Source organism: Neopelma chrysocephalum, unplaced genomic scaffold (assembly GCF_003984885.1).
Source record: "Neopelma chrysocephalum unplaced genomic scaffold, ASM398488v2 Primary Assembly neopelma1_61b, whole genome shotgun sequence".
NCBI classification, from domain to species: domain Eukaryota; kingdom Metazoa; phylum Chordata; class Aves; order Passeriformes; family Pipridae; genus Neopelma; species Neopelma chrysocephalum.
In genome coordinates, this window is record NW_020897717.1 from 14,084,699 (window position 1) to 14,110,403 (window position 25,705).

At 40.4% G+C, this 25,705-nt stretch overlaps 1 protein-coding gene across 2 annotated transcripts in view; it reads right to left on the bottom strand.

Moving 5' to 3' along the window:
- The window catches only part of TP53BP2 (tumor protein p53 binding protein 2), a 49,331-nt gene that overhangs the window by 17,368 nt on the left and 6,258 nt on the right, over positions 1-25,705 (bottom strand). The window contains exons 1-6 of one of the 2 annotated variants that reach the window (XM_027681774.1): positions 18,828-18,973; positions 12,406-12,553; positions 6,739-6,852; positions 5,094-5,173; positions 4,075-4,176; positions 1,109-1,283 (exon numbers count right to left, since the gene is read on the bottom strand). In XM_027681774.1, coding sequence (XP_027537575.1) covers positions 1,109-1,283; positions 4,075-4,176; positions 5,094-5,173; positions 6,739-6,852; positions 12,406-12,553 — 619 coding nt within the window. In that variant the 5' untranslated portion in view covers positions 18,828-18,973. Of the gene's footprint in view, positions 1-1,108; positions 1,284-4,074; positions 4,177-5,093; positions 5,174-6,738; positions 6,853-12,405; positions 12,554-18,827; positions 18,974-25,705 lie in introns of those variants that run through there. The other variant, XM_027681773.1, reaches the window with a different exon arrangement.

Consider the following 25,705-nt stretch of genomic DNA (forward strand, 5'->3'; position numbering starts at 1 on the left):
TCACTCAACCACAAGGCATATGAAGACACTCACTCAACCACAAGGCACATTTATGATATTTAAAACTCTGAATTTAAGTCGTAAGAAGTCAGTGACAAAACATTCAAGCTGTTTTATTAAACAAAGACTCAGAGGGCTCTTTAGGGTCTATTACAAATATCTGTCATCAGCTGCTCCCACTGCCAAAACTGTTCTATTATAGAACAAAGTTTAAAAAAATCTGTAAGAATTCAAAGTACCACCCAAGACTAGACCTGTTGGGGATGGTGCAGAAAAACAGATTCACATGCTCCAATATCTTGTACTACTCTACCATTCTTCAATGCCTTTAAACTGATGTTTATTTTGTGCAACAGAACCCTAACAGAAAGTGGATTCTCCCCACAGAAAACTACTTTTGCTTTATCTGTAAACCACAAGGCCTCCTACTAAAACAACATATATATATTTTACCTTAACAAACCAATATATTTTCATTTGAGTCAGGCTGGAAATAACAAGTTCTGCACAATATGTATGTATAGAGGATGAAAAGGTAGGCAGAAGAATGTGTGTCAATATTAAGTCTGAAATAAATATTTAATGTTCCATCAACATGCTGAACTACAGGCACTCAACTAGTACTGTAGCAAGCCAGACTGTGGTCAGATTCACATAATTAAAAAGGAAATATGCTGCCAATTTGGCCATTAAATTACCTCTCGCATAAAAGGCAACATAGGTATCAGACAAAGCTTTGTTACAGGCCAAGAAAATAACACTCTAGATGTGTAGGGTATTGACATGAAGGACGGAAAAAGTTACTGTGGCACACAAAGGTATTCAAGTAAGGAAAAAACCTACACTGTAATTAAAGAGCAGACATGCTAGGTTTGAAAATATAGGGTGCTCTTACGGGATATTTTAAAATACAGTAAGAAAATAGATTTTATTCTACATCACTCATGAGTTTTCTTGGTAAATACAATATGTGAACTTGTTAAGATCAACATGTCCTGGAATGCTGTAAATAACTCATCTGAATCACTGAAATCACCAGAAATTTTAGAGTTCCAAGAACTGCACTTCCTGAAAAATCATAGGCTACTTTCCCCAAGCAGCAACTCACCTAATTTCCCATTGCTGAGTCTTTTCTGCTCCACATGGCCTTTCAGTGCTCTCACTTTTTTAAGTTTGGCTTCTTGATTCTCAGCAATTTCCTTCAATCGCTTCAGTTTTTCCTGTTCAGCAGCTTGCTGTTGCTGTCGCTGATCTTGCTGCTTCAGGAATTTCAGACGTTGTTCCTGCAGTCAAAACAAGGATTTTTTAATTTATTTTTTTTTAGATGAAGTTACAGTAAGGTACTGACAAAAAAAATAAACCAGTCACCACAGCAGTTCAGATCAGCTTCAGCCCAGCATCCCAATTTCCCAAAATGTCAAGGGAAGTCTGAGAGAACAGAGCAAACATGAACCTGTTCACATACCAAACACAAATATGTCCCAATGGTTATAAGTGGAGAACTGCATTCTGTAGTACAAGAACCCACTGAAACAGAGGTGGCATCCATGTCTAACAGCTCCCGGTAATTTTTTCATCCATGAAATTGCTCAAAACCCTTTGAGGCTTAAGAAAAATTTTAGCGTTCACATTCCATAACATTTGCCGATTTCATTTAATCACTACTTGGCTCTTGAGTTGCAAAAGCTAGTGACTATTTCCTCTCTACCTTCTCCATGCTACTTGTACTTTACAGATCTCTAGAATACGTCACATTTAAAAAACTGAAAGTCATGCTGGAGAATATTAGACATTCTTTATATATACCTTTATATAAGGTATTCCATAAATTATTGGTATTTTTCATCACTATTCGTCATTTTACTAGTTCTGCTAAAGCCTCTGTGAGATGGGGAATGACTGCACACCAAAGTTCTGAAAATATAATGTCTCCTGATAATGATCACCACTATCACAACACAGTTAATTCAGGACACGGGAAAACCTTCATAGTGACCTGGCCCCCATTTATACAATAGATATCATCTTAGTGGAGAGGATCCTTTTGCCTCTCCAAGAGTATCACTTTCTATATATACATGTATCTAATTTAGACCTAAAAGAAACCATTAGACCACCGGGTCACCTACAGAGAATTCCTTTAAATCACTGGTCATTATTCATGGCTTCCAGTTCTGGAGATATGTTGTTCCAAGATAGCAGAACTATTAAGACTTTCCCAAGCACCCACTAACACCCACTACCACTGCTGACTAATATTAGAACTTCACAATTCCTCAAAAAAAAAAAAAACCAAAAAAAAAAAACCACACAAAAAAATCACCAGTCATATTTAGAAAACAAGGACTTTGAATAAAAACAGTGCACTTTGAATAAAAAAGGCAGAGCAAAAAGTGAGCTCGTCTTCCGGAGAAAACTAGGCAGCACCTACAGTGTATGTACTACTTTAGAGTTACTCCCACGCAGGAAAATGTCAAAAAAAAAAAAAAGATATTACAGCTCATGTCTAAAAAGAAAGTGTATATTTCCTCCCTCAGGATCTATTTTTAATATTGCATCTGATTTCAGAAGGCAGGAAAGAGGCAATGGAAAGTCTTTCTGAAGAGGCGTCTAGGAAAGCAGGTTTATTCCAGAGAGTGACATTAAATGAAAAATTCTACCACTGGGACACCCACAAGGCTACTCTTCTTCAAACCACGGGCAGCAGCCACCTACTGATGGGTAGCTATTCAGACTCAAAACTCTTTTTTTTTTTTTTAAATCTTGTACAACTCCCTTTACAGTAAATACATATCATGTTCCTATTTCTTGTTTCATATATATAGTGACTATAAGTGTTATTTATAAGACCAAGGTGTTGCCATCACCTTGTGAGTGAAACAGACAGTTGTGAAAGTTTAGGCTTCTCCTATATTTAATACATCTCAGTTTGAACAGAGAAGAGGGCAACTACTCTGTCTTGGCAAACTAAACAAGCCAGAATGGGTATTAACTGTGCTGCTGAATTTCACATGAAAACTCTAATCACTTGGTTGATTGACCACTTTCTTGCATTACAGTTACACCTTTGTCATACCTATTCTTACCATAAAGCAGAAATAAAGTTTTATTGGCTATTTTGATAGGCCATAATATCACTTAGCAGGTGCTGCAGAACCATTGGAAGGGCACGGTTTGAAGCATTTCCCCGAGATAAAGTTATTGAAGGCCAAGGGAACTGAACAAGATGCTAAAGATTGGGACACATACACAGCTGATGTCAAAACAAGAGGGAGATGGAGCATGTGACAGAGGAAGAGAAGTGAGACCAGAGCCTCAAACCAGCCTTCTTCCCCAGTAAAGCACATTCTGAAATGCATGGGAACTCATCCACCCAGACAGACGAACCCTCTTCAGGACAGGCTCACATTTAATGATTCTCTGCTAAAAGCAGCATTTTCTGTTATATTTTCAACAGTAGTGTGTACCAACAACACTTAAGTCAAATATGAACTCTACGCCACTATTCTGCAGATGCATTCAGAGTACTTTTCTCTCTACACAGTTCAGGAGCACCCTGTGTGCTTTCATTAGCTTTTCTGTTACTGTTCTGCAAGCATTCTATAAATCAGCGTCCTAGTTACTTTTATCACATACATGCCATCTTTTCCAGACAGCTGCCCCAGGAAACCAGGCACATTGAACTCTATCAGGAGAAGGCAAGATATCATTGCAGGACAGCATTGCATTATATCCTGAGACAAAAGCCTTGTTCAGTGATCAAACTGGTGAATTGCTGGTCACCACATGGAGCACAAATAAAGCTGACAGAGCCACCAAGATGAATGACAACACATTAATGTTATGTGCTCTATCCTTTTAGGAAGCTATATGGTCACTTCTATCACTGGCATTATTTTAATGTTTTACTACTAGGTATTTGCATAGATTGACTTTCAAATTTAAAAACAGGCAGCCAAAGAAAGGGCTCTGGTTATAAGAGGTGAAAAAACACAAATTCCCAACCCTCTCTCCACCTCACGTGACTCTTACTCCCTTTGTTCCTGGCTGTAAACAATCTAATTCCAAACTCACCTTGTTAGCCAGCATTTGCTGTTGAGCCTCAATTTGTTGCTGTTGGCGGGATGCCATTTCCTGAAGTTCAGCCAATGTCATGTCCATCCTTGGAGCACTCACCTGTCAAAGAAAACCCATAGCATGTTAGGTCTAGAATTTTTAATTTGGCTAGTATGTAACTCAATAGAGCTACTGCAGAAAAGTAAGATAAAAGTCTTTAAAGATAACAACCACTGAATATCCAGTAAAATAATAAGAAATGCCATCTTTTAGTAGTAAAAGAATAAATAGTTTTAAGCTCTTATGCATGTGCAGCCCAATTCACCAACTTACAAAGGATGACATCTCTTGGAACATTAATATTTCTAGCAAAATCCCAGCAGCATTTTAAGGAGGCATTTCAGAGCCCTTTATAATTAAGCTCAGCATGAATCAGCTTTGACTGACTGAGCCCAGAATGCTCAGCACATGGCAGGATAGATCTGTGGTTGTAGGTGGATCACTGCACTTCAACGTAAGTCAAACAAAATGGAAAGTTTAAATATAGTTGGGCAAGGGGGAAACACCACTCTAAGACAGAACTATTATTAGTTATCTGTTCACATGTTTTTCAAATCAAGATTCAATCTCATATCCATAATTATATCTTTCAGAGCGAGAATAAATGTCAGACAAGCAATTCAGTGTTGAAACACTAAATGGTCTCATCTGGAAATCTGGAACTAGGAATCTCTTGACACAAAACCAAGAGACAGAAACATTAAACTCAAGTAGGGTGAGAGAAAATGTTTGATGGGAGTAGAGGAGGGGAAGTATGTTGAATTTGCTGCTACAAATGGTAGCCTACAGATCTCAGTGACATCTTAAAAACAGAAAGCCAGGATGAAAACTGCTAGAGGCTTTGTGTCAATTTTAGAGCAGTCATTAGCAACCTTTCCAAAATAGCCTCTTAGTTTCCATGGTAGGATTTGCACCATTTTCTCCAAAGAGGGGAAGCCTCCAGTGTCACTGTACCGGCCATTGCATCAAGCACTTACTCCATTCTCTATTCTTCGATCACCAGGCACTTTCACACCATTTCTTTTGAAGGCTGGATCTTGAGACCTTTGTCCAGTCCCTAGACAGAAATAGTCAAAGATGGTAAGGTATTTTAAGATTTTTCTTATCCTTTTAGACATAACATTCAATACAAAAAGAGTACAATCATTATGATTTAGAATCTGAACACCTGTTCTTCTCGTGTGTTTACCACTAAAGATAAACTTAACTGATGACACAAAACGTTTTTTGAAAAGGTTGCTGTTTGATGACAACATTTTAAACTATAATTCTGTTAAAAAAAAAACAGACAAAGAAAAACAGCTTAACCAACAAGCAGGCTATTCCAGTATTTATCCTGTGGTGAACAGGCAGTCAGCCCCTAGTAAGTGTGTATTATAGATACATAGTTTAAAAGTACAATTTTTTTTCTCTTCTTAGCAGTCATCCTGTCAGAAAAGATGCTACTTAACTAGACTCCTACTTTAATACTTCTATCAAATTACATACAAACAGTGTTCAAATACCAAATACCAAATTCATTTCCCTGTAGGACATACATGTACTACAGGATGAAGCCATGGCTGCTACCTTCTTGCCTATTTGATACCTATTTAAAGACTATCTTTCTGTGAGACTAACTGCAGAGCTCAAATATATTGCTTAGCAATGCTATGGCCAATAAAATGACAATAATCCTAATACTACAAGCACCCTGGACTTGAAAAAATACATCTTGACAACTAAACTGCTCTGTAAGATCCTTAGTAGGTAGAAATGGCACAGCTTTAGCTTTTCATGCACTCATTCTATCATCAGTACACACTTCAAACATCACGATATGCTTATTCATTTGAAATATGCTGGATACAAAGCCACTTAACACAAATGCACTATTTCCAACACTGAGGAAGATTACTAAGGATGAAAACAGGAAAAGAGGAAGAAGAAGAATCCAGTAGACTGTTTTAAAAGTAAAAGTCTTAAAGATTCTAATGAAAAGATAAATGTAGGATGCACAGAAAACCCTTGAAAAGCAGAAAGTAACTTCCTTTATAGGTTTTACATTTAAATTTACAACGCACAGATATTACATTCTCAGAGAACGTGACCAGGCCGTTCATTTAATGCTATTCCTGAAAGTAATACAAATGTGTAGATTGTAGGAGAAACTTTGAAGAACTCTATCTTTTACCAAGTATGCTAAGTTTATCACCCCGGTAAAGTATTATCCAGGTGAAACATCCTGAGCCCAAATTATAGATTACATCACTAGCTAACAGTTTGGTTACTAGATTTAAAAGAAGAGACCATCACACATCTCTAGATATTTTGCTGCAGAAAATATATTTAACACAGGATGCCCTCAGACGATGCAGGGATAACCAGCTATAGAAAACCTGCAGGAATTTCAATCTGGATTTAATATTCCCAGACATGGCAAGGGAGGATGAAGTCTTCACAAAATTAGCCAGTTTTCTGCTGCAAGCCTTCTTGGTTCATAGGAAAGTAATGGTCATACAGGAGGGACTGCAACACTGTACTGACTATGAACATCAATAAGTAACATATGCAAGCTGTTTCCTTAACCTTGAGGAATAAAATGAGACTTGAATAAATGAATCAGCTGAGATCAACACGTACCTGATTCCCGGCAGGGAGAGCGTTCATGCCGAAGAAAGAAGCGAACCTCACTTCTCTGCATCCCAAAGCGCTGCAGGATATCCAGCATCCGTTCATTATCGGCTATGGGACGCTCTGAAAAGGTAAAAAAACAGCTGACTACTGCATCCCATTATAGCTTGGGCACATACCAAAACAAAAATATCCATCCACCATCTTTCACTTGAACACCTGTTATTACACAGGTGCAGTGGGTGCACATAATCCTCGCCCTCACCCACGGCATTTCTACTTTTCCCTTAAGAAGCCACAGTATCACTCCTGCTTCTGAAACTAAACCAACACCTCTGAATAGCAGTCCTTTAAAAGTCCATCCCTGAAGGGAAAAGCTGAGGAACTGTCGAAGCCTGAGGGAAAACAAACAGGGAATTTAGACCTTACAGCTCTAGTGCCTTTCTTTTGTATTTGCAAATCATCTTGCCCACTCACCACCACAGGAAATGTGCTGGTGCACCTTTTGCTGCACTTCTTTGGTACCTCAGACAAACTTATTCCTCAGTCATTCCCACACCCTCCTCAAGGGCACTGCTGCTTTGATTCCTACAGGGACTCATTTACTTTTTAATTCCAACAAGAATTAGGAGAGATGCAAAGAAACTCTAAGGGAAGAGAGAATTCTTCCTTTAACTTCCTAAGGATTGCAATCCAACGCTGGATGGCAGCCCTTGCGCTCAAGCTCAGGCAGCAGCACTCAGTACCCCGAAAAGGCTCCTAGGCAGTTCCCAACAGGCCTGATCCTCAGCGTGCCAGCACAGCTCCTGCCACTTCAACTGTTCCCCTACAGCTCCTGTCAGACATAGATCTGGCTCATTCTCTTAGACAGCAAATTTCATGAAGTTCAGATCAGATGCATTTTGAAAGCCCTATTTCTGATAAACCTTGAAAAGTTGAACTACTTTGGACTCACAGCTCAAAGTAAAAAAATGATCAGACATTGAAAAGTGAGTCCAATAAGAACTTGCCATTGTCTTTCAGACAACTGAGATGAAAAAGTTGCATGCACAAGTTCCACTGAATATCCTTTCCTGCTCTTTCCTGAATCATCCAGGATTCAGTCACATATCCTATTTTTAAGCTGTACTCATTGCCTTTTGATAATACAAAAATCCAGTGAGTCTATATCTACCAACTCCATTTAGCAGTACTGCTATCTTTCTGCATTATCATTCTTTCAAAATTGACATACTTCATAGCTGGGCATTCACAGACAGGATATAATTAGAATTACTTATTGGCCTCTAAATCTTCACATAAAAGCAATTTCTTTTGCTATTCTAGACATTTTGCCATAGTTTTTTCTGCCTATTTTAAATGTGATGGTGATGGTGTGGCCAATATATCATAGTAGTGAACTTTACATAGTCAAGATTCTGTCATAATATCTTCTAACAGCATTGGGGCTCATATCAGGTTGGACCCATTTGTGCTGGATGTCAGACAACCAGAAGACATTGTTCCTGGCCTGAGAAATGAGACAAAGAGTGAAACTAAATACCATCATTTTTGCACTAGTTTCATTTTTCCCGACATGGCTTTTGTTGCAAGTTTCTTTTCATTATTTATGCAAGGGAAGGAAAAGAAAAAAAAAGAAATCAGTGAGTAGTTCATTCACATTCAATGGAGTCTTTCAAAGTCACTATCTTAATATGAAATAACCTTTTCAGCAGGAAAAATTGTTGGCATTAAGTATAAATGTTTTCAGTTTCATAAAAAAAGGAGCTACTAAACATGTTTTCAGCATGTGAAAAGCTCTTTTTAACATAAAAGTGTTTCTTTAAATGAAAATGCTGCAGCTGTGCTCAAGCAATCTAGGAAGGAAAATTTCTGGAGTCACTGTCAAAAGAGATTAGCTTTACAGAATAAGCAAGTAGGTCACTGTTACAGAAAAAGCAGTCTCTTGGCGGTTACTTGTCTAGACAGCTAAAAAAGCTCCTCATCTGCTAAACCTTAATTCAAGAAAAAAAAGGCAAAAACAAAACAAAACAAAAAATCAACAGTACCACTGTCAGATTTCCGACTTAGAGGATATATAGCAGGCTTATGAGACAGATTTCTAGCAGCTCGGCAATACCTCAACTGAAACTCTATAAACAAGAGAGATGCCCTTTACACAAGGATTCTGTCAATACCACTCACTGACTTCAAAGGAAGGTCAGAGAGATTGTCAAATACCAAACAAATGTGCATTTGGAAAGCTCAAGAAGAAAGAACAATCAGTTTTCTTTTTTAATTCCCTAGCTATCTCATAAAGACAAAAAACTTTTATACACGCACACACCTTTTGACCGCTTTCCACAGTGGCCAAGGTAGTCACCTAACAGAATTCTGACAAAAATAGGAAGGTCAAGAAATTTGAAGAATATCAGGGCAAAATTTCAAGCAAAACTGGCAGGACAGGGAGAGTAGTAAACTTGCCCCCTTCAGGGAGCAGAGTGCCTCAAGCACACTTGCAGCAATCTTTCAAAGTACGTTTAATAAGGTCTGACAACAGAAGCTAAAATTTCTGAGTGAGAGTCAGAAAAGGAGAGGAACGATGTAAGAAGGATCCCAGTAATATGAAGTCTGAGAAGTCATTTTCCAACATAAATCTTTTGTTTCTACCCCAAAAGGTTAGCTGTCCTGCACCATGTTTGTTTTAAAGCAGTTTCATTTGTTCAGTGTAATATGCAAACAAAACAGAATCATGGCTTATCTTGGTAAAACAAAACAGCAAACTTCGCTGACATCTAAAATGAGATTAGCTAGAAGTATTTCTCTTCCTCACTGCCCACTCCCCCCCAAAAAAATCCAAAACATACATGGAAACATATTTTGTAAATGGTTGTTCCTGGATGTTATAGAGATGCTTAAGGAAAAGATATATTTTATCCAAAACAACTTGCATGTATCCAGTACTAAAAGTATTTAATGTTACTGATTTGCGACTACTGCATTTTTTGTTAAGAAGTACAACTTGAAACTGTATTTGAAACTTCAATACATTCCCACACTTCAGTCACAACAACCACACACAGCGCTACAGGCTGGGGCAGAGTGACTGGAAAGTGGTCCAGCGGAAAAGGACCTCGGAGTGCTGTGGCTGACAGCAGCTGAACACGAGCCAGCAGTGTGCCCAGGTTGCCAAGAAGGCCAAAGGCATCCTGGCTCATATCAGCAACAGTGTGGCCAGCAGGACCAGGGCAGTGACTGTCCCCCTGTACTCAGCACTGGTGAGGCCACATCTCAAATCCTGTGTCCAGTTCTGGGCCCCTCAATACAAGAAAGCCACCGAGGTGCTGGAGCAAGTCCAGAGAAGGGCAACGGAGCAGGTGAAGGGTCAAAAGCATAAGTCCTATGAGGAGCAGCTGAGGGAGTTGGGGGTGTTTAGCATTGGAGAAGAGAAGGCTCAAAGGTGACCTTATCGCCCTCTACAACTATCTGAAAGGAGGTTGTAGCCAGGTGGGGTTGGCCTCTTCCAGGCAACCAGCAACAGAACAAGAGGACGTAGCCTCAAAATGCACCAGAGGAGGTTCAGGTTGGACATCAGGAAGCACTTCCTCATTGAAAGGATAGTTTGGCATTGGAATGGGCTGCCCAGGGAGGTGGTAGAGTCACCATCCCTGGAAGTGTTCAAAAAACGACTAGTTGACACGGTGGTATTCAGTCAAACATTGAACTTGGAGGTCTTTTCCAATCTTAATAACTCTGTATTCAGTTTTACACACACTGCCCAGTGTTTGTATACAGAAGTAAATAACTAGCAAATGACAGAATCAGTGGAGGTAACTAGAATAACTTTATTTCTAAAACAGTTGTCAATGTTTTCACTGTAGAAATGGATGAAATGCTGTCTTATGACAATAGCTGTGCAAGTAACATGAGAACAGATATCTAAATGTACCTCATGATGTCTTTGCAAAGACTAATCTCAAAAAAATTCTCTGCTTCCCGTTACGTTTCTGTATCCAGATTATTTTCTTACATCTCCTTGACTAGCAGAGAAGCTGATTACTTCATCATATGAATAAACCTCCATCTATTATAAGGTCCCACTCACCTAGAAGTTTACTTTTCAGCTTAACATGACCATTTGGACACTGAGTACTGGCAGACTTCACTTTTCTTTTACTATAGATGCTATCCTTTGATTTCAGGACAATCTCACTGCCCTTTCTAGCATACTCCACATCAACATCTCCAAAGCCAGTCAAGAATGCAGGTTCAAGAAACACAAGGAGAGAAGCTGCCCACTCTAGCAGGGCTCCAACTTTAGTAAGGACAGGAAAACCCTGTCCCTCATCACAACCATCTGTACTCTTTAACAAGACATGGGCACTAAGGCTAACTATAAATTCAGTAGCTTTACCTAAACCTTTATTTTACTTTTCTTTCACTCTAGACTTTGGTATTGTGTTGGTTTAGACAAAGATGTATGATAAAAATACATTCCTAAAAGAACTCTTTCCATGCTGAATTGACAATTTTACTTTACTAATATTTATGGAAAAAAGATATTCTATTTCCTAAGGAAAAGAAAAATTCTGTTCCATTTTTTCAACTTAGAAATATCAGAAACATCTCTGTCAGAAGCAGCTAAATATCAAGAGACAACCCAGGTATCTCACACTATTAAACAAACATCTATCTCACCAAAGACTTCTTTGAACAGATGTGAGCCTGAGCCAACAGCAGAGGAAGACAGGAATATAAGCCCTTATTATCTGATTCTTTTATAATCTTGTCAAAGTATCTCAAAAAAGTTGGCTCAAGCATAGTGATTTTTCATGACTTAAAACCCTGTCCAGGATTCATCTATCTCATGCCTCTGGATGGCTACCAGCACCTAAGTAGTACCATGGAGACAGGAGATAGTCCAGAGTCCTTTCCCATTTAAGCCATGAGACTTCAGCCATACTTTAGCTTTTCATTTTTTTGTTGACGTGTTCTCCAGTTCCAGTGGAGCACTGCAAGCTAGAGAGATTTGAACTTCCAAGACAAAAATCAGCAAGAACACAGAAAAACAAAAAAGACCAAACACAACCCACTTTTCTACAGGCTTAAAAGGATAGGGGTTAGTCAAAAGTAGCTTCTATGTCCTCCCTGCCACCCACTTTCTTTAGAGCACTTCAACATCAGGTCACTCCTACTAATTCTGCTAACACACTCCTTCCCATCCAAACTCAATTAACACAACTGGTAACAATGAAGGTGTCATCTCAAAAAGGAAGTTTTCTTTTGCCACTGCAAGTGAAAATAGCTGTGAGGTTAAAGAAATTATTCTGAACTGGTCACACAACTACTAATACTTAGTACTTCAAAACCCCCACACAGGCCACTGGGATCCCACTGCAGGGAGAAGGAGGAAGAGAAAACAACTTTCTCAAACCCATCAGAGATTCATTTAAGTCAGAGAAGGGTTGCATGGACAAAAACATCTGCATGCTTGAGTTGCCTCCTTTTGCTTTGAACTCATTTTTGCAGAGTGAGCCTTTCTGCAGGTGCACTATCACACAGCCGGTCTGATGGACAAATTAACAAAATGGTAATGCAGAAACCCTCTGGGGCAGGATCACTTCTGTCAGGTCTCTGTGTGCTACCTTATCAGAAGCAGCGAATGCCCAGTAATTCACCAAGTACCAGCTGACCTACCTGAGCCACACCACACTTCAGCCAGGTGGCACTCGCTCTCACCGGGCTCCTTGCACAGCTCCACCACATCTCTGCAGGTTGTTTCGGGGGTGACTGGCACCTCGGTGAAGTGCTGCTCATTGTTACTGAGGTATACAGTCAGAAACATCTGGAAAAGACAAAGGCAACAGCACACGGTTACTTTATAACACAAAGGGAGACTGCAGCTTGGAATCACAACCCTCTCAGTAAATGAATTCTTTCCAACACAATTACGTAATTTGTTATCAACTACTGTGAGTACAGATTTCAAAACAAAAACCAAATTTCTTTTTAAGGTAGAACCGAGAGACACTAAAGAAGTAATCCTGTTTAACAAAATTACATTGCTGGAGGATTAGTTGGTTTTAAATCTGGACCTACTGGTCCTTGCTTCTCTCAAGGTGATGTGCTGGAGGTCCTCCCACCTCACTATGTGTATATACTGCAACCATTTGACACAGCAGTAGGAGAAACTGTCATCTAGAGTTCAGAAGTACTCTTTCTAGTGAAAAACAATGGTAATTAGGTCTAGTATTCAAAAAAAAAAAAGACCAGAGCTTACTACACAGGCAGTGAAGTGGAAACATAACTTGCATTTCTGTAACACATTTCATCAGAAGGTTTCTTAGGAACACAAGTCAGCTTGCTATTCCCTAGGTCTAAGTCTTAATACAAGGTCCGCCCCAAAGGCCATTCACAGGAAAGCAAGGATATTTCACTTGGCTTCCTCTTCACAGCTGTACAAGGATCCTTGATTTTTGGTTATTGTGTTTAAACATACCAAACAGCTAGATGTTATTCTTGCTCGAGTCTTTCCTGCTACAACTACAAAACAACCACTGTAAAATATTTGTTGCCATATTTGATAAAAAATATTGATGATTACTGCTGCTGAACACCATCTTGCTATATTAATATTAAATTAATATTAAACTGCTATCAAAAGTTGAGCTGCTAGCTAAAAATTCACATCAATTCTCTTCTGAGATCTGTTCTCAACTTCAATATCAACTGGCTGCTAGTTACATGAATTCCAGCAACACAAAAAAATCAGTCAAATACCTCCAGAAAGCAACTGCTCCACTAGGCATTACAAGCAAAAGAAACCTACACAATTCAGTCTCTCTCATACAGCTGGGAAAGGTGTTTTCTCAGGAAAAGACAAATCCTTGCCTGTCCTCATTTTTTAGAGGGTGAAAGGTGTACACATCATTACAAACAGTAGTCTAAAAGTCTAAAAAGAGGGGGGAAAAAAGGAATCAAAATCAAACAAGGCAAGAGAGGTATAAATATCCATCTAAATAAATTTAAGCAATGAAAAGTTCACAACAAAACCACTACCAGAAGCATTATTCCTATGATTTTGTGTAAATACACTGAAGCAAGTACTTTATGCCACTGCAAAGTGAAATTTAGCTTCACAATTTTAAGAATCCACTCAGGGGAATTCTTCTGGAATACAACCATGCACACGCACATTCCTGACGTCTCCAAAGCCTTTCCAGGACTCTTTTGAGTGCCAAGAGCCCCCCTCCACCCCTACAAGAGAAGCTGCCTTTACTCTTAAAAACGTCTGTGAAAACACTCCACACGCAACATGTCTTGTTACACAGAGTGCAAGTATTTGGCCCACTCATGGCAGTATAAACACTTGCAAACAGTGCTTCGGGCCCTGGCACTGCACTAGACTTAGCACACAGAATTTCTGACCTCTGGTTTTGCCCAGCAGCCCCAGACAAGGGTTTCTGATAAATTCCTAAACACCTTTCTTCAGAAAGGAAAAAGCCTGCAGAGCACGAGCTCAAAACAGTCTGTAATCCTTAGGAAAATAGCTAAATTCCCCCCAACCCTTTCCTTGTCACATTATTGGGGGGAGCAAAAACAAAAACAAAGAAAAAAACCAAACTTGGAGCTTGTAAGGAGGGAAATTAGGAGAGAGGATGTGGAAAATGCAAAGGCAGCAACAAAATTCTGGTTACTGCCCAACAACAGAAGCCAGTGAACTCTTTAACCCTGTGGAGAGCAGGCAGGCAGATGGAGCAGGACACCTAGTGCTTGAGGATTTTTAGCTTGAACCAAGGCTGCTGCTCCCTCCACAGTCCTGCTCTTAGAGGGGAGCATCCTGCCTGCCAGCCGGGGTCACAGCTGCTCAACCACGGGCAGCAGGGAATTTGTTTTAGCACTGCTCCCCTCTCCGGGATGCTTTGTGTGGGCCAGAGCTGCGGCAGGCAGGCAGGTAGGATCAGTTTACCACACACATTTATTATATAGTAGAGACAGGCACAACCATTCTGCTGTTTACAGCACAATGAGGTACTGACCTAAATTAAGACAAAGCTTTCCAACCAGGAACTCTGACACTTGGCTTTAATCTTTTGTCACTGAACATGCTACCTTCTAGATGCAGTGTTTCTAGAGGAGGTTGACAGGGAAGGATGCCAGGTGCAACCAGGTAAGAATATCTCCTAATCACAAAAACTGGGGCAGAATAATATAAAATAAAAAAAAAAAGGCTCCCAAATAGCTTTAGAGCAAGGTTATATAGGTGTGTAAAGCACATCAGCCCTTCACATTTAATGCTGTACAACCTCGCATTCAGAACACCACTAAATCATGCAGGCTATGTATCTGCAATAACATTTGTTAGTTCTAAAAGATGAGCTCACAGATGGGAATTAAGAGAAAATTATAAAAACCATGGCATTATACACAAAGCAGACCTAATTTGACCCTAGCACGGCTGTTCACTCTTCAGTGTGCCTGTCTATATCCAGTTGTTAATCCTTAGGATTTAGCAATACAGACAACTACACAGGAAGGATCACGAGTTGCCATTTCTATCCACAATGCTCAGGATAATTACTAATACATTAAGCCAAGAGCACTCAAACCTGCTGTGTGGGGGCCATTTCTGGGACTTTGTAGTGTCTGCATTACCTCTATCCCACATATTCTAGGAACTAAGGGGGGGGAGGGGAAAAAGCAACCAAACCCTGCAAATTCCCTAAAAACATACCTCGAAGTCCTTAGAGTCTAAAGCAACTAAAAGGTTATGACTCTGGTGTTACCTCATTCTGCTTCCCTTTAGCTCCAGGGACAATGCTGAGATGACTAAGTTATCTAAGTAGTTGTGTTGCTCCTCTCACACCAAAACAGTCATCACATTTATCACCACTGCCTGCACATCTGCGAGGTCTCCTGGGGTACCCTGCTCCCCATCCGGCCTCATCGGAGCTCTGACCAGGGAGTATCCATCACAGAGATGCCTCTCCTCAGAGAGGAGCAGAAAAGGTAAAGAAACTGATGTGAACCAAAAGCCTACTGTGGCTTCTGGGTGCTGCTCATCACCCTTGGTGGCCGCTGTGGTTTGCACCACCTCGCACAGAGATCCCAAGAACTCATCCTCCTCCTGGGAATGGTTCAACTGTGACATGCATTAACCACCCTAACGGATTATACTGCAGTTTTATTGCTGTGTGGGTGGCAGAGAAAAACAAAGGAAATAAGAATACTCTCATGACACCCTTTTCACAAGTTGGAATCCTGTAGATTTCACCAAGCTAGAGCACAAAGCAGTCTCTTGCTCCTCTGCAAAACCAAACTGGTTAAGACAGTTGTATATAGGCATCCAAGAATTCAGGGGGGAAAAAAAAAAAAAAGAGAAAGATTCAGTTTCAAGCTAGATATAAATGAAGGACTTGACAAAAGAAATGAGAAGACGACAAATCACAGTCAGACCATGAACTTCTCTTAAAGACAGCATCAAGGCAAATACTGAAATATCTGACAATTTCATATAACCTTGGATCAGGGCTTTTTTCCTCTACAGACTTCTAAAGAATGAGTTTTAGGAATGCCCAGCATATAGACTGAGCATTTTTAAACCAAACTCAGGTCCCTAAGTAAGTTCTAAACTACAGATTTCCCCCTCATTCCCCACCTCGAAGACAAACTCATTATTTATAGGTACTGGAAAGCTTTAAAATGTGAAAGCACTGCAGTACTGTGGCATACTTGGGAGAAACTAGGGATGTGTTGTGTACCTACTGAAGCACTTCCTTTTAAAATCACATCACAGATTTCAGCTGACTCTGCTACAGCTTAGAAAATAAAAGTTTGCAGTTATGGAGCCACCAAACGAGGCAGTTCGATCGGCTGCACCAAGGGCAAAGAGATGACCAAGGTCACATGAGCTAAAGCAAGAGAGAGCTTTTGCACAGAATGACTGCAGTGTATGACTTACAAACAGCTGGATGGCCAGAGTACTGAACATAAAGGAGGACTTCATGTCTCAAAAAAGCCTGCCACTTAAGACACAAATATAATAAAATCCAAATAGGTATGTATTGCAAATTTGAGTCTCCTCGTCATGAAATTTTGTTTCAGCTCATATTACTCATGCATCACCTCCAACTACAGCCTCCAAGTCTGGACTGTAGCACACCCAGGAACAGGAACAGAATATAACAAGAAAGGAACCAAGCAGGAAGACAGAAGAGGGCATCAAATCAAGCAAGTCACACCCCATTTTACAATCCTCCATCTCTCTTCTGCACTGCAGTCCCAAATAGCCTTACATTTGCCTGCAAATCTGACCTATTCATTGCTAAGCTCATCAACAGGAATTATACCAGTATTAAACATAACAGATCTCAACATCTGCAAATATATTTTCAACTGAAAATTTAGGAATGGCTAACTCTACAGAGGTGCAATGCTATGGCCACACCACATTTTGGCTCCTGCTTTGTCGCAATACACACACACAAAAAAAAAAGCCCAAACCAGAAGAAATAGCTTCCAAACACATCTGGAATACTAACCTGAGAAAACCTTGTAATTTACATCCATCCAATGAGATATCATTTCATATCAAAGGCCTCACAACACTCTTTTCCTTAGATCAGAAGGCCTCAATTATTGATTAAAGGGGGAAAAACAGAAATGCAATTTACTTTTCAGCTTTGATGGTGTTTCTGTAAGGATAAGATTTCTCTTACTCCTTAGTTATTATAAAGCTGATGTCACACATCTTAGGTATTAAACGATGTTAGACTGGACATTTTCTAACTAAAATACTAACAACATTCAATTATTTCGGATGCAAGTATTCAGGGGAACACTATTATGGTGCATGGTCCAAATTAAAATACAAGCACTTCATTAATTCCTGAACCTGCCTGAGTTTAAAGGCACATACTTCCCTCCTCCCCCAGGTTTCTAGTGAAAGATCTAACACAGATCATAAAATGTCAGCAATGGACAACAATCAGCAAAACTCAGTCCCTTTTAAGATATTATAACCAAGTAGAGAATATATTTTAAAAAATAACAACCCTGGTCTTCAGTATTTGCTGAATTCCTAACTTTATGCAGTCTTCCTGCACAGCATGTGATATACAATACAAACTGTGGCATCTATTCACATAGTATTCTTCATCTTCAAAGCATCCTGTGGCCAGGAAGTCATGACACAAGCAAGCAGTTTCCTACTTTACAGGCAGGGAAACTGAGGTGTACAAGAAGGCAAAACCAGAGACAATCACATTATTTAATAGCCAAACAAGCATACTGCCTATGGAAATCATGATTCATTTCATTACCTTGCATTAGAGCTAATAACATAATTCTGCACCACATTCCATATCAGCTGCATTTTAGACTGAAACCCAATACCCTTGAACCACTCATTACTAGTGTTCAAGGTTTTTATATTTCCCTAGCACAGCTGAATAATGGTCTTAGCTTGCATAACATTTTTTAGCTCTCATTTTTAAGGAGGCATTAAAAGTCACTCTTTAGGTATTTTCAAACCTAAACAATTCTAAGATTCTATGAATTTACATAATGAACTAAAATGTATTTTAGAAGTTTTAGTTAGCTGAAAAACTAGCAATATAGAAATTTTATCATTAATAGAATAACTAGCATATTTCAAGTAGGTGACAGAAATGAGAAATAACTGCTTTCACCCACAGTTTCAACCATAAATGAGTCTTCCCTGATAAACAGAAAACCCTTTCAAATAAAGAGTTTTAAATGGAAGTCTTGCATCTTACCTAGTGGGTACACTGATGCTGCACCTTCCCAGATGACCACAAAGAAATCAGCAGCTAAAATAGGTATTTTTGCTGACTTGATGCAACTTTCTAAACAACAGAAGACAGCCTGCACAACAGCACATTTTCCTGATCTGATAAGCAGCATTCAGAGCTGGTGCAGTTACAGCTCTCCATTCAATGCAAAATATACTACCATAATAAAGTAATTCAGCGATTCTTCTGCATGAAGTTCCTCAGAGCCTGAAAACAGTCCTTCAGGAGGCAACATCCTCACTTATTATGCCTAAAGATTAAGGTAAGCGAAAGATTAAGGTAAGCAAAAGATAATAATAGACTTACTAGAAGACAGGCACACAGGATGACTGGCTATCCCTGATCCTTTTCATATTCAGCTGTTCAACAAAGGTTCAACAGCAATGCAGAGTAAAGTTTAACATTTGTCTACAGCCACACCCAAACGCTTGGAGTTCAGTCCTTGCCATCTCACCCGCCGCATACACTACTCCGTTTATATTGTACTGGCTTTTGGCCACAAATACGAGAAAGGAAGTTATGATGCAAGGTAGGTGGAGTACAGTAGGAAGCACCATGGGATTGTTCAGATTATTCCCAGTCTATATAAAGCACAGCCCTTTTCCCTTTCAATTGTATCACAGCAGAAAACAAGATTGAGCCTTTACTCTCAATGGCACGGTAGTTTCTGCTTGTATAGATTATTTTAAAGATAAGTTTATCATGCATTTGTATTCTATCTTTGGTAAAAATGTCAGTTTTTTCCAGGACTTAAAACACAACGTACATCTACGTGCACTTTGGGGGAATGGGGAAAACAAGCTGGAAACAGTAAAGAAGCAGCTTCCTTTTATTTCTCCCTCTTATCCTTAATGTAGAGAGAACAGAATCAAAGCCATCTGCTTTCGGTATAGGCTAGTTAAACTGGGAAAACACTGCAGCCCAAATGCCACATTACATCTCACTATCAGGCATGCATCTGAATCATCATTAGGGGAATCTGAAGAGCTGCAAGGAAAACAGCCTGAGTTCTGGCCAAGTATCGTTACTGCCTGAAATTAATGGACATAGGTTTGCAATCCTCCTACTTCATGGACTTCAACCTCAAAGACAGAGCTCAGTGCTTCAGTTCAGACTTACTAACGAGGAAGATGCAGTTACAATCTTCATGCCACACCTTGTAGGAAATCATCTCCTTAGTTTAGCCATTTTGATTTTGTGAAATCTATCAGGCATAGCTCAGGACTGGTAAATACAGGATTCCTGACCTACATACCCCCTCTTTCAGTAGATTATTACGCACGAGGTCATTAAGAGAGCTTTCCCAACAAAGACTTACTTTGAACCCAAGTTATGTTTTTCAACTTGACATTTTTCTTCAGGCATTTTCACACACAGGAAAGTAAAAGCCCTCCTCTAAGCCCGACACCAGAAGGGTCTACGCAAATGAAGCTCACTAATGAACACTGAGCACAGCAGCAACATAACTCCCCTCTCCTTAGTTGAGATACCACATAGCACACAAGGTAAGAATGTTTCAAGCAAACTCAGCTTTTAAAGCCACCTATACTTTTGCAAGTAATTTTCGCAACATCGGCATTTAGTAGGAAAAAACAATAGCTAAAAGATACAAACCAAACAAACCGGCCTGTAAGATATATAAACTAAGTTGGTTTCAGTAACACATGTAGGAAACCACAGCCTTTTACTGAGCACCCACATTTGCCAACACATCACGTAGAGCTCATTCTGCTCAGACCTGAATCCACACTTGGATTTGCACCAATGTAGTTAAACAACTGCAAGAATTCAGGGTAAACAAACCCTGAATATTATACCACATGGCAGCACGTTGACAGATCCCTTACCACTGCCATCTGTGAAGTTCCTCTCCTACAATAAAATTGCTTCCTACCCCACTGTACTCTTTCCCTTTCTCCCCAAATCCTTCCTCGTGGTTCCTTACAGACACTCCTTTTGCACTGTTGTACACTTCACTGCTGCAAGCTGACTGTCAGAAAAGCAAGCCTACACATGGTGTTTGGGCTTGTACTGTTGGTGTCCTACTTGGAGCCTGCTCCTCCTCCTCCTGGAGTCAGCAAAGGAGAATTGGATCTTTGGAGGCCTGTCCCTTCAGGTAGACTCTGCCTCATCCTCTGCGTTCAGCACCAAGTTACAGACACTTGGTACACAAGGAGAAAGAAATTAATATTATTTTCAGGCAGATAAAAAAACGATACCATGCAATTCTTACAATAGATACTGTGGTGTGGAAAACAGTCCAACTCATTCAACATAACCACAGGGGGTTATAGTTCCTCCTCCCATTCTTCAGTATCGCAACACACATTATGCCCAACAAGAGCCTAAAGCCAAGACAACATCCAAGCATAATGAGTGGGGTTATGAACTCAGGCTTAAGCCTGAATCATCCCAATTTTCTGTACTTGCGTCAAACCCAGAGGCAGTCTTTGCACTAAAAAAAAAAAAAAAGAAAAAAGCAATAACTAAATAAAGGAAAATAAAAAAGAAACTAAGCTGCTGTCACTGCTCTAGAGCTTTGCATCCATCCCCCCCTCATTGGGAATAAGCATTAGGTTCTCCTGGCCTCCTAGATGGCCAGAGGCCAATAAAGGGGCACACAAAGTGTGCCCTGTTGGGACTCCATGAGAATCACACCTCTCAAAACAGTCCCTTAAAACACATGGATACTTTCACAGTGAAAAGAAAGCCTAGTGTTTTTACTGGTAATAAAAAGAGATTTTGTACGAGACAAGACCCTTCATGGAGAAAAGCAAAACCAGATCGACGTCAGGGATGAAAGCATATTTAACACAACCTACACAGGCTAGCACAGTAATTCTGGCACCTGTGCCACCCACACCACACCGCCCACTGCCTAAGACACCAACTCTTCCTGGGTTTAAAAATACTCATTTTCTCCTTTTCCAGCCAACACATAATAATCTCACCAATAAAAAGACAATCAACATTCATACCAGGAAGCACTCCAACCTCAGCCCATCAGTACGTGCAAGGCTAATGCAAATTTGTCATACAAGTGCCTACCCATACATCAGGCAAATTTATAACCTTCTATTTACTGGTACCAGGGTGCTGTGCTGGTGGGAGCACTCATGGGGGAGGCAGGGTATTGAAGGAGAAAAGAGGATTTTTTTTTTTTTGCGAGTCAAGGTCCATCTAAAACAATTCAAAAAAAAGAACAAGAAAGCAGATGGTTTGCAATATAATAGCAACACAAATCACGTAGCGAGTCAGTAAAAAAAAGAAGCATAGAACACTCATTTACTCCAAATCCAGCAACTTCACAGAGCTCAGTGCCAAACACTTCTGAAAATACATCATGTCAGTCACTCCCCCAGGAAAACAGCTGCCAAAATCTGTGTCCCACCTCCATGAAACAGATCTACAACCAAACCAAAACACTCCTGACGTGCACAGGTAGGTCAGAGGACACACCATTTCAGGCACCTGAAACAATGACACATTTAACCACACAGGCAATTCCAACGTGGGAAAAGTCACAGGACACACTGTTTGGGCTGTTCTGTGACACAGCCTGATCAGTCTGGTACCCTAAGGTGCATTACTACAACATGAAATTCAGAGGCATTTTAACACACCACAGGTTGACACCTCCTTTATGCTGTAACCTCAGAACACCCTATTCAGCCACCCACCTTCAGGACAAACAAAAACCAAACCAATGCAAACCAGGAATTTCAGACCACACAGCACAACAGTGTGCATGCTTTACTGCTTCCAAAATCAAATCTGACTTCCTATATATTTGCTGCTACAATGGAGAGGCTTCCTGTTACATGAGCTCCTCGGCCTCACCAGAATAAATTATATGTATGTGTTAGTCCAACTTAACCCTTGCAGTGAGAGACTACACAGAGATGGTGGAGAAATTCCCCTCTATTACCAACTCTCAAGACAACATGGAGGTTAAGAAAAGCATAAAGTACTATTTGACTGCTACAGCTCAGCCAACCTAAATGGTGAGCTGAGAGAGGCACACTGTGGTCTTCTCAAATCTGCCCCCTTATGTATGATTATGCAGCCACATGGCAAATCACTTCCACTGTATAAGTCTTTTAGTTGCTTGTTGCCTTTAGTGTAGGCAGCATTTCCACCCAACCATCACCCAACTCCTTACTGAATTCAAGGGGAAGCTACAAAAGACACGTGGCTTTGGGTGTGGATGGAAACCAAAGGAACAAGACCATCCATTTCAGCAGCATCCTACTATTAAATTAATTAGGTGTAATGTCACACCACAACTTTGCAGAAGGGCAGCTCTTTCCAACTCACCACCAGCTCTGGGTGGGTACACTCCTGTTCCAATGAAGTGCACCCTGAAGAATGACCTTCACTTGTCAGATCCAGATGACTGCCAGCACACAGGGCATTGCAGGCAACCAACACAGCCACCAGCCATGCCAAAGATGACCAGCATGAAATGCCTATGCTTGGTGATCATATCTATTTGACAACAGCTGACATTATTCAAAGCCATAAAGGGGTTTTGTCCTACCACTTCTGGGCTGCAAATAGACAGGAAGCCACTAGTGACTGAAACAGCACACATTCAGCTGGCACAGGGGACGCATTGAGCTTTTGCACCAAAACAGACCGATCCTTTTCGTTATTTTGCAAGTTAAAAGAGGTTGGTAGGGCTATTCCAACACTGAAAACGATGGATTGCCAGATGGTCTTAAGTCGACTATAATGGGATATGTACAACCACAGCAGAACTGGGAAGGAGAAATCTTGCCCCTTCAACCAGCACATTAGCTCAAGCACCCTGCTTGATCTAACCTTTGCTCCTGTAATGTGGAGCTCCACATACTTTAACTTTTATCAAAAACATTCAGCTACTGTAACAGAAGCTGCAGAAGGGTGGCAGATTGTAGAGTTGATCGCTGTCTGACAGGTTTTATTTAAGTGCCGCTCACTCCCCAGAGCTCTTTCCAGGCAATACCAGGCTCTACACAGACATGCCAGATGAGAAGTGAAGGGAGAGCAGCTCATCAGGGCAAGGCAACAGGCCTGCCTGGGTGGCTTTTGGCTTTACATGTTGTCACACCAAAGTCAGACAAAACAAGATGGACTTGTATGAAATGGTGGTTGCTTAGGTGGCGTCACACCTATTTTAAATGAATTAAACAGAGTTTAGTCAAATAACATTTACATTATGCCAGGCTCCTCTTGCCTGAAGAACTTCAGAAGTTGTCCCTCTCAGCCTGTCACTATTTGGCTGCTCATTCAGCTTCCCTGGAGGTAGAAAACTTCTCTAACCCAACATCACTAAATACTATTTGCAAGACAAGCACTCTAAATAACAATGGGTTTTGTACAACACAGGTAAACCACTCTGCAGAAGGGTCTCTTGGGCAAGACCTACATAAAATAGCAGAGGAATAACAATGCAGAGGCAAGAAGCATGGAGTGCTGTTTCCATAGCTTCCCTGTACAAACCTTTACTTGCAGTAAAACGTGTTCTCAAAAGGCTGAAAGATACAGCAGGGGTAATGCTGATAAAGTGGCTATGGGGCAGCATGACAAGCAAACAATGTTCTTCAGCAACACAGCTTATACGTGACCTTTACAGCTTTTAGTATTTCACAGGAAAGCTTCAAGGCATTCTCCAAGGAGGTCTGGAGCATTTGGCCTGGCCCCTACACATTCTGCCTTTCACAACTCAGCAACACCTCCCTCCCTCCCTTCCCCTCTGTTACAGCCAGAAATTCATCATTCCCTGCTATGTCAGCTTTTCCTGAACACTTGATTATGTTGAGAGACACAAACAGTTTTACTACAGCTGAGATCAAGAAGCTCTAACAAATTCTAGGAATACCATCCTTTAGAGGGTCTACCCTGCCCTAGGATACCCAAAGATGGCAAGAATGGGTTTCACTTTCCTGGAGGAGTCTGGCAGGAGCTGTCAATCACTGCTCTCCATGGCTCAGATACTGATCTGGGCAAGATTCTGCATTCAGGGCAGCATACACTTACATAGGATGGAGAGTAGGGTAAAGAAAGGTTTTTGCATACACTTGAAAAAAGGTAAAAGCACACCAGACAAGCCACCACTCTCAGGTAGCAAGGAAAATAGCAAGTTATAACTGTGCGCAGGTATGACAGAAACAGCTGAATGAGAGACCCAGCTACAGGGACTAAGAGCCTTCCTGTAGATTTCTGTGGGATTCACTAGCCCAGCCAATTTCCACAACTTTGACTTTGTCCAGTAAAACTAATGAATAGGGGTTGAGATCCCTGTGTGTCTTGCTAAAGAGTCTTGTGGCTAATTAAACCCAAGAAGGGGAGAATCATCTTGCAGAAGTTCAAGCCTTCACACTTTTGAGAATGCAAGAGGGATACTCTACACCCGTGCTTATGTGAAGTCTTCCAGCTCCTTGTTCACATACAGCATGTCTGTAACCTGTTCACACACTCACAGGTTGCTGCTATACTGGAGTTATTGAGCACATTCGTTGTTTGGTGCAGAATAGAGCTCAAATGGGGTAAAAATTATAGCATTAAAAAAGAACCCACTGAAGAAGATGGAAAAAAATGGATTTTTCTCTTCTAAATGACAGAAGGAAAATGAAGGTAAGAAAACTACACAGTTCCAGAGACCATTCCTCAGCTTTCAATTTAAAGAAACAATGGGATTTAACACTCTTAATGCAATAGAGGAAAATTAGTAATCTAAGCTTAGATCTAAATTACTTCTTAAGCAGTTAAGCCTCACAAAATAAAAGTATCAAAAGACAAGGGAAATCTCACTTATTCAACAACAACCAAAAAACCCAAACCAAAACCCTCACGCTGCCTCATATCCAAGATATGCCTTAAACAATGAAATGGGAACATTTACACATGTGTGAAGTTAAGGATTTATGAACAAGCACTTCTTTTGAGGACTGTTCTCAAATGGGGAACACAACAAACTACCACCAAGGTTCTCTCCCCATTTGTGATCAACCCCATAGAAACAGAGGTGCGGATGGTGCAATTACTGTAAGATAATTTTAAAACTTACACTGGATACAACAGACTTGTATTCCAGACACACCACAATGTACCAGTTGGTTTGACTCAATGGGTCTCCCAAATCCCAGGCTGAACTCACCACATGACCTTTAACAAGGAGCTTGAGCTCCCTGCAGCTTCTC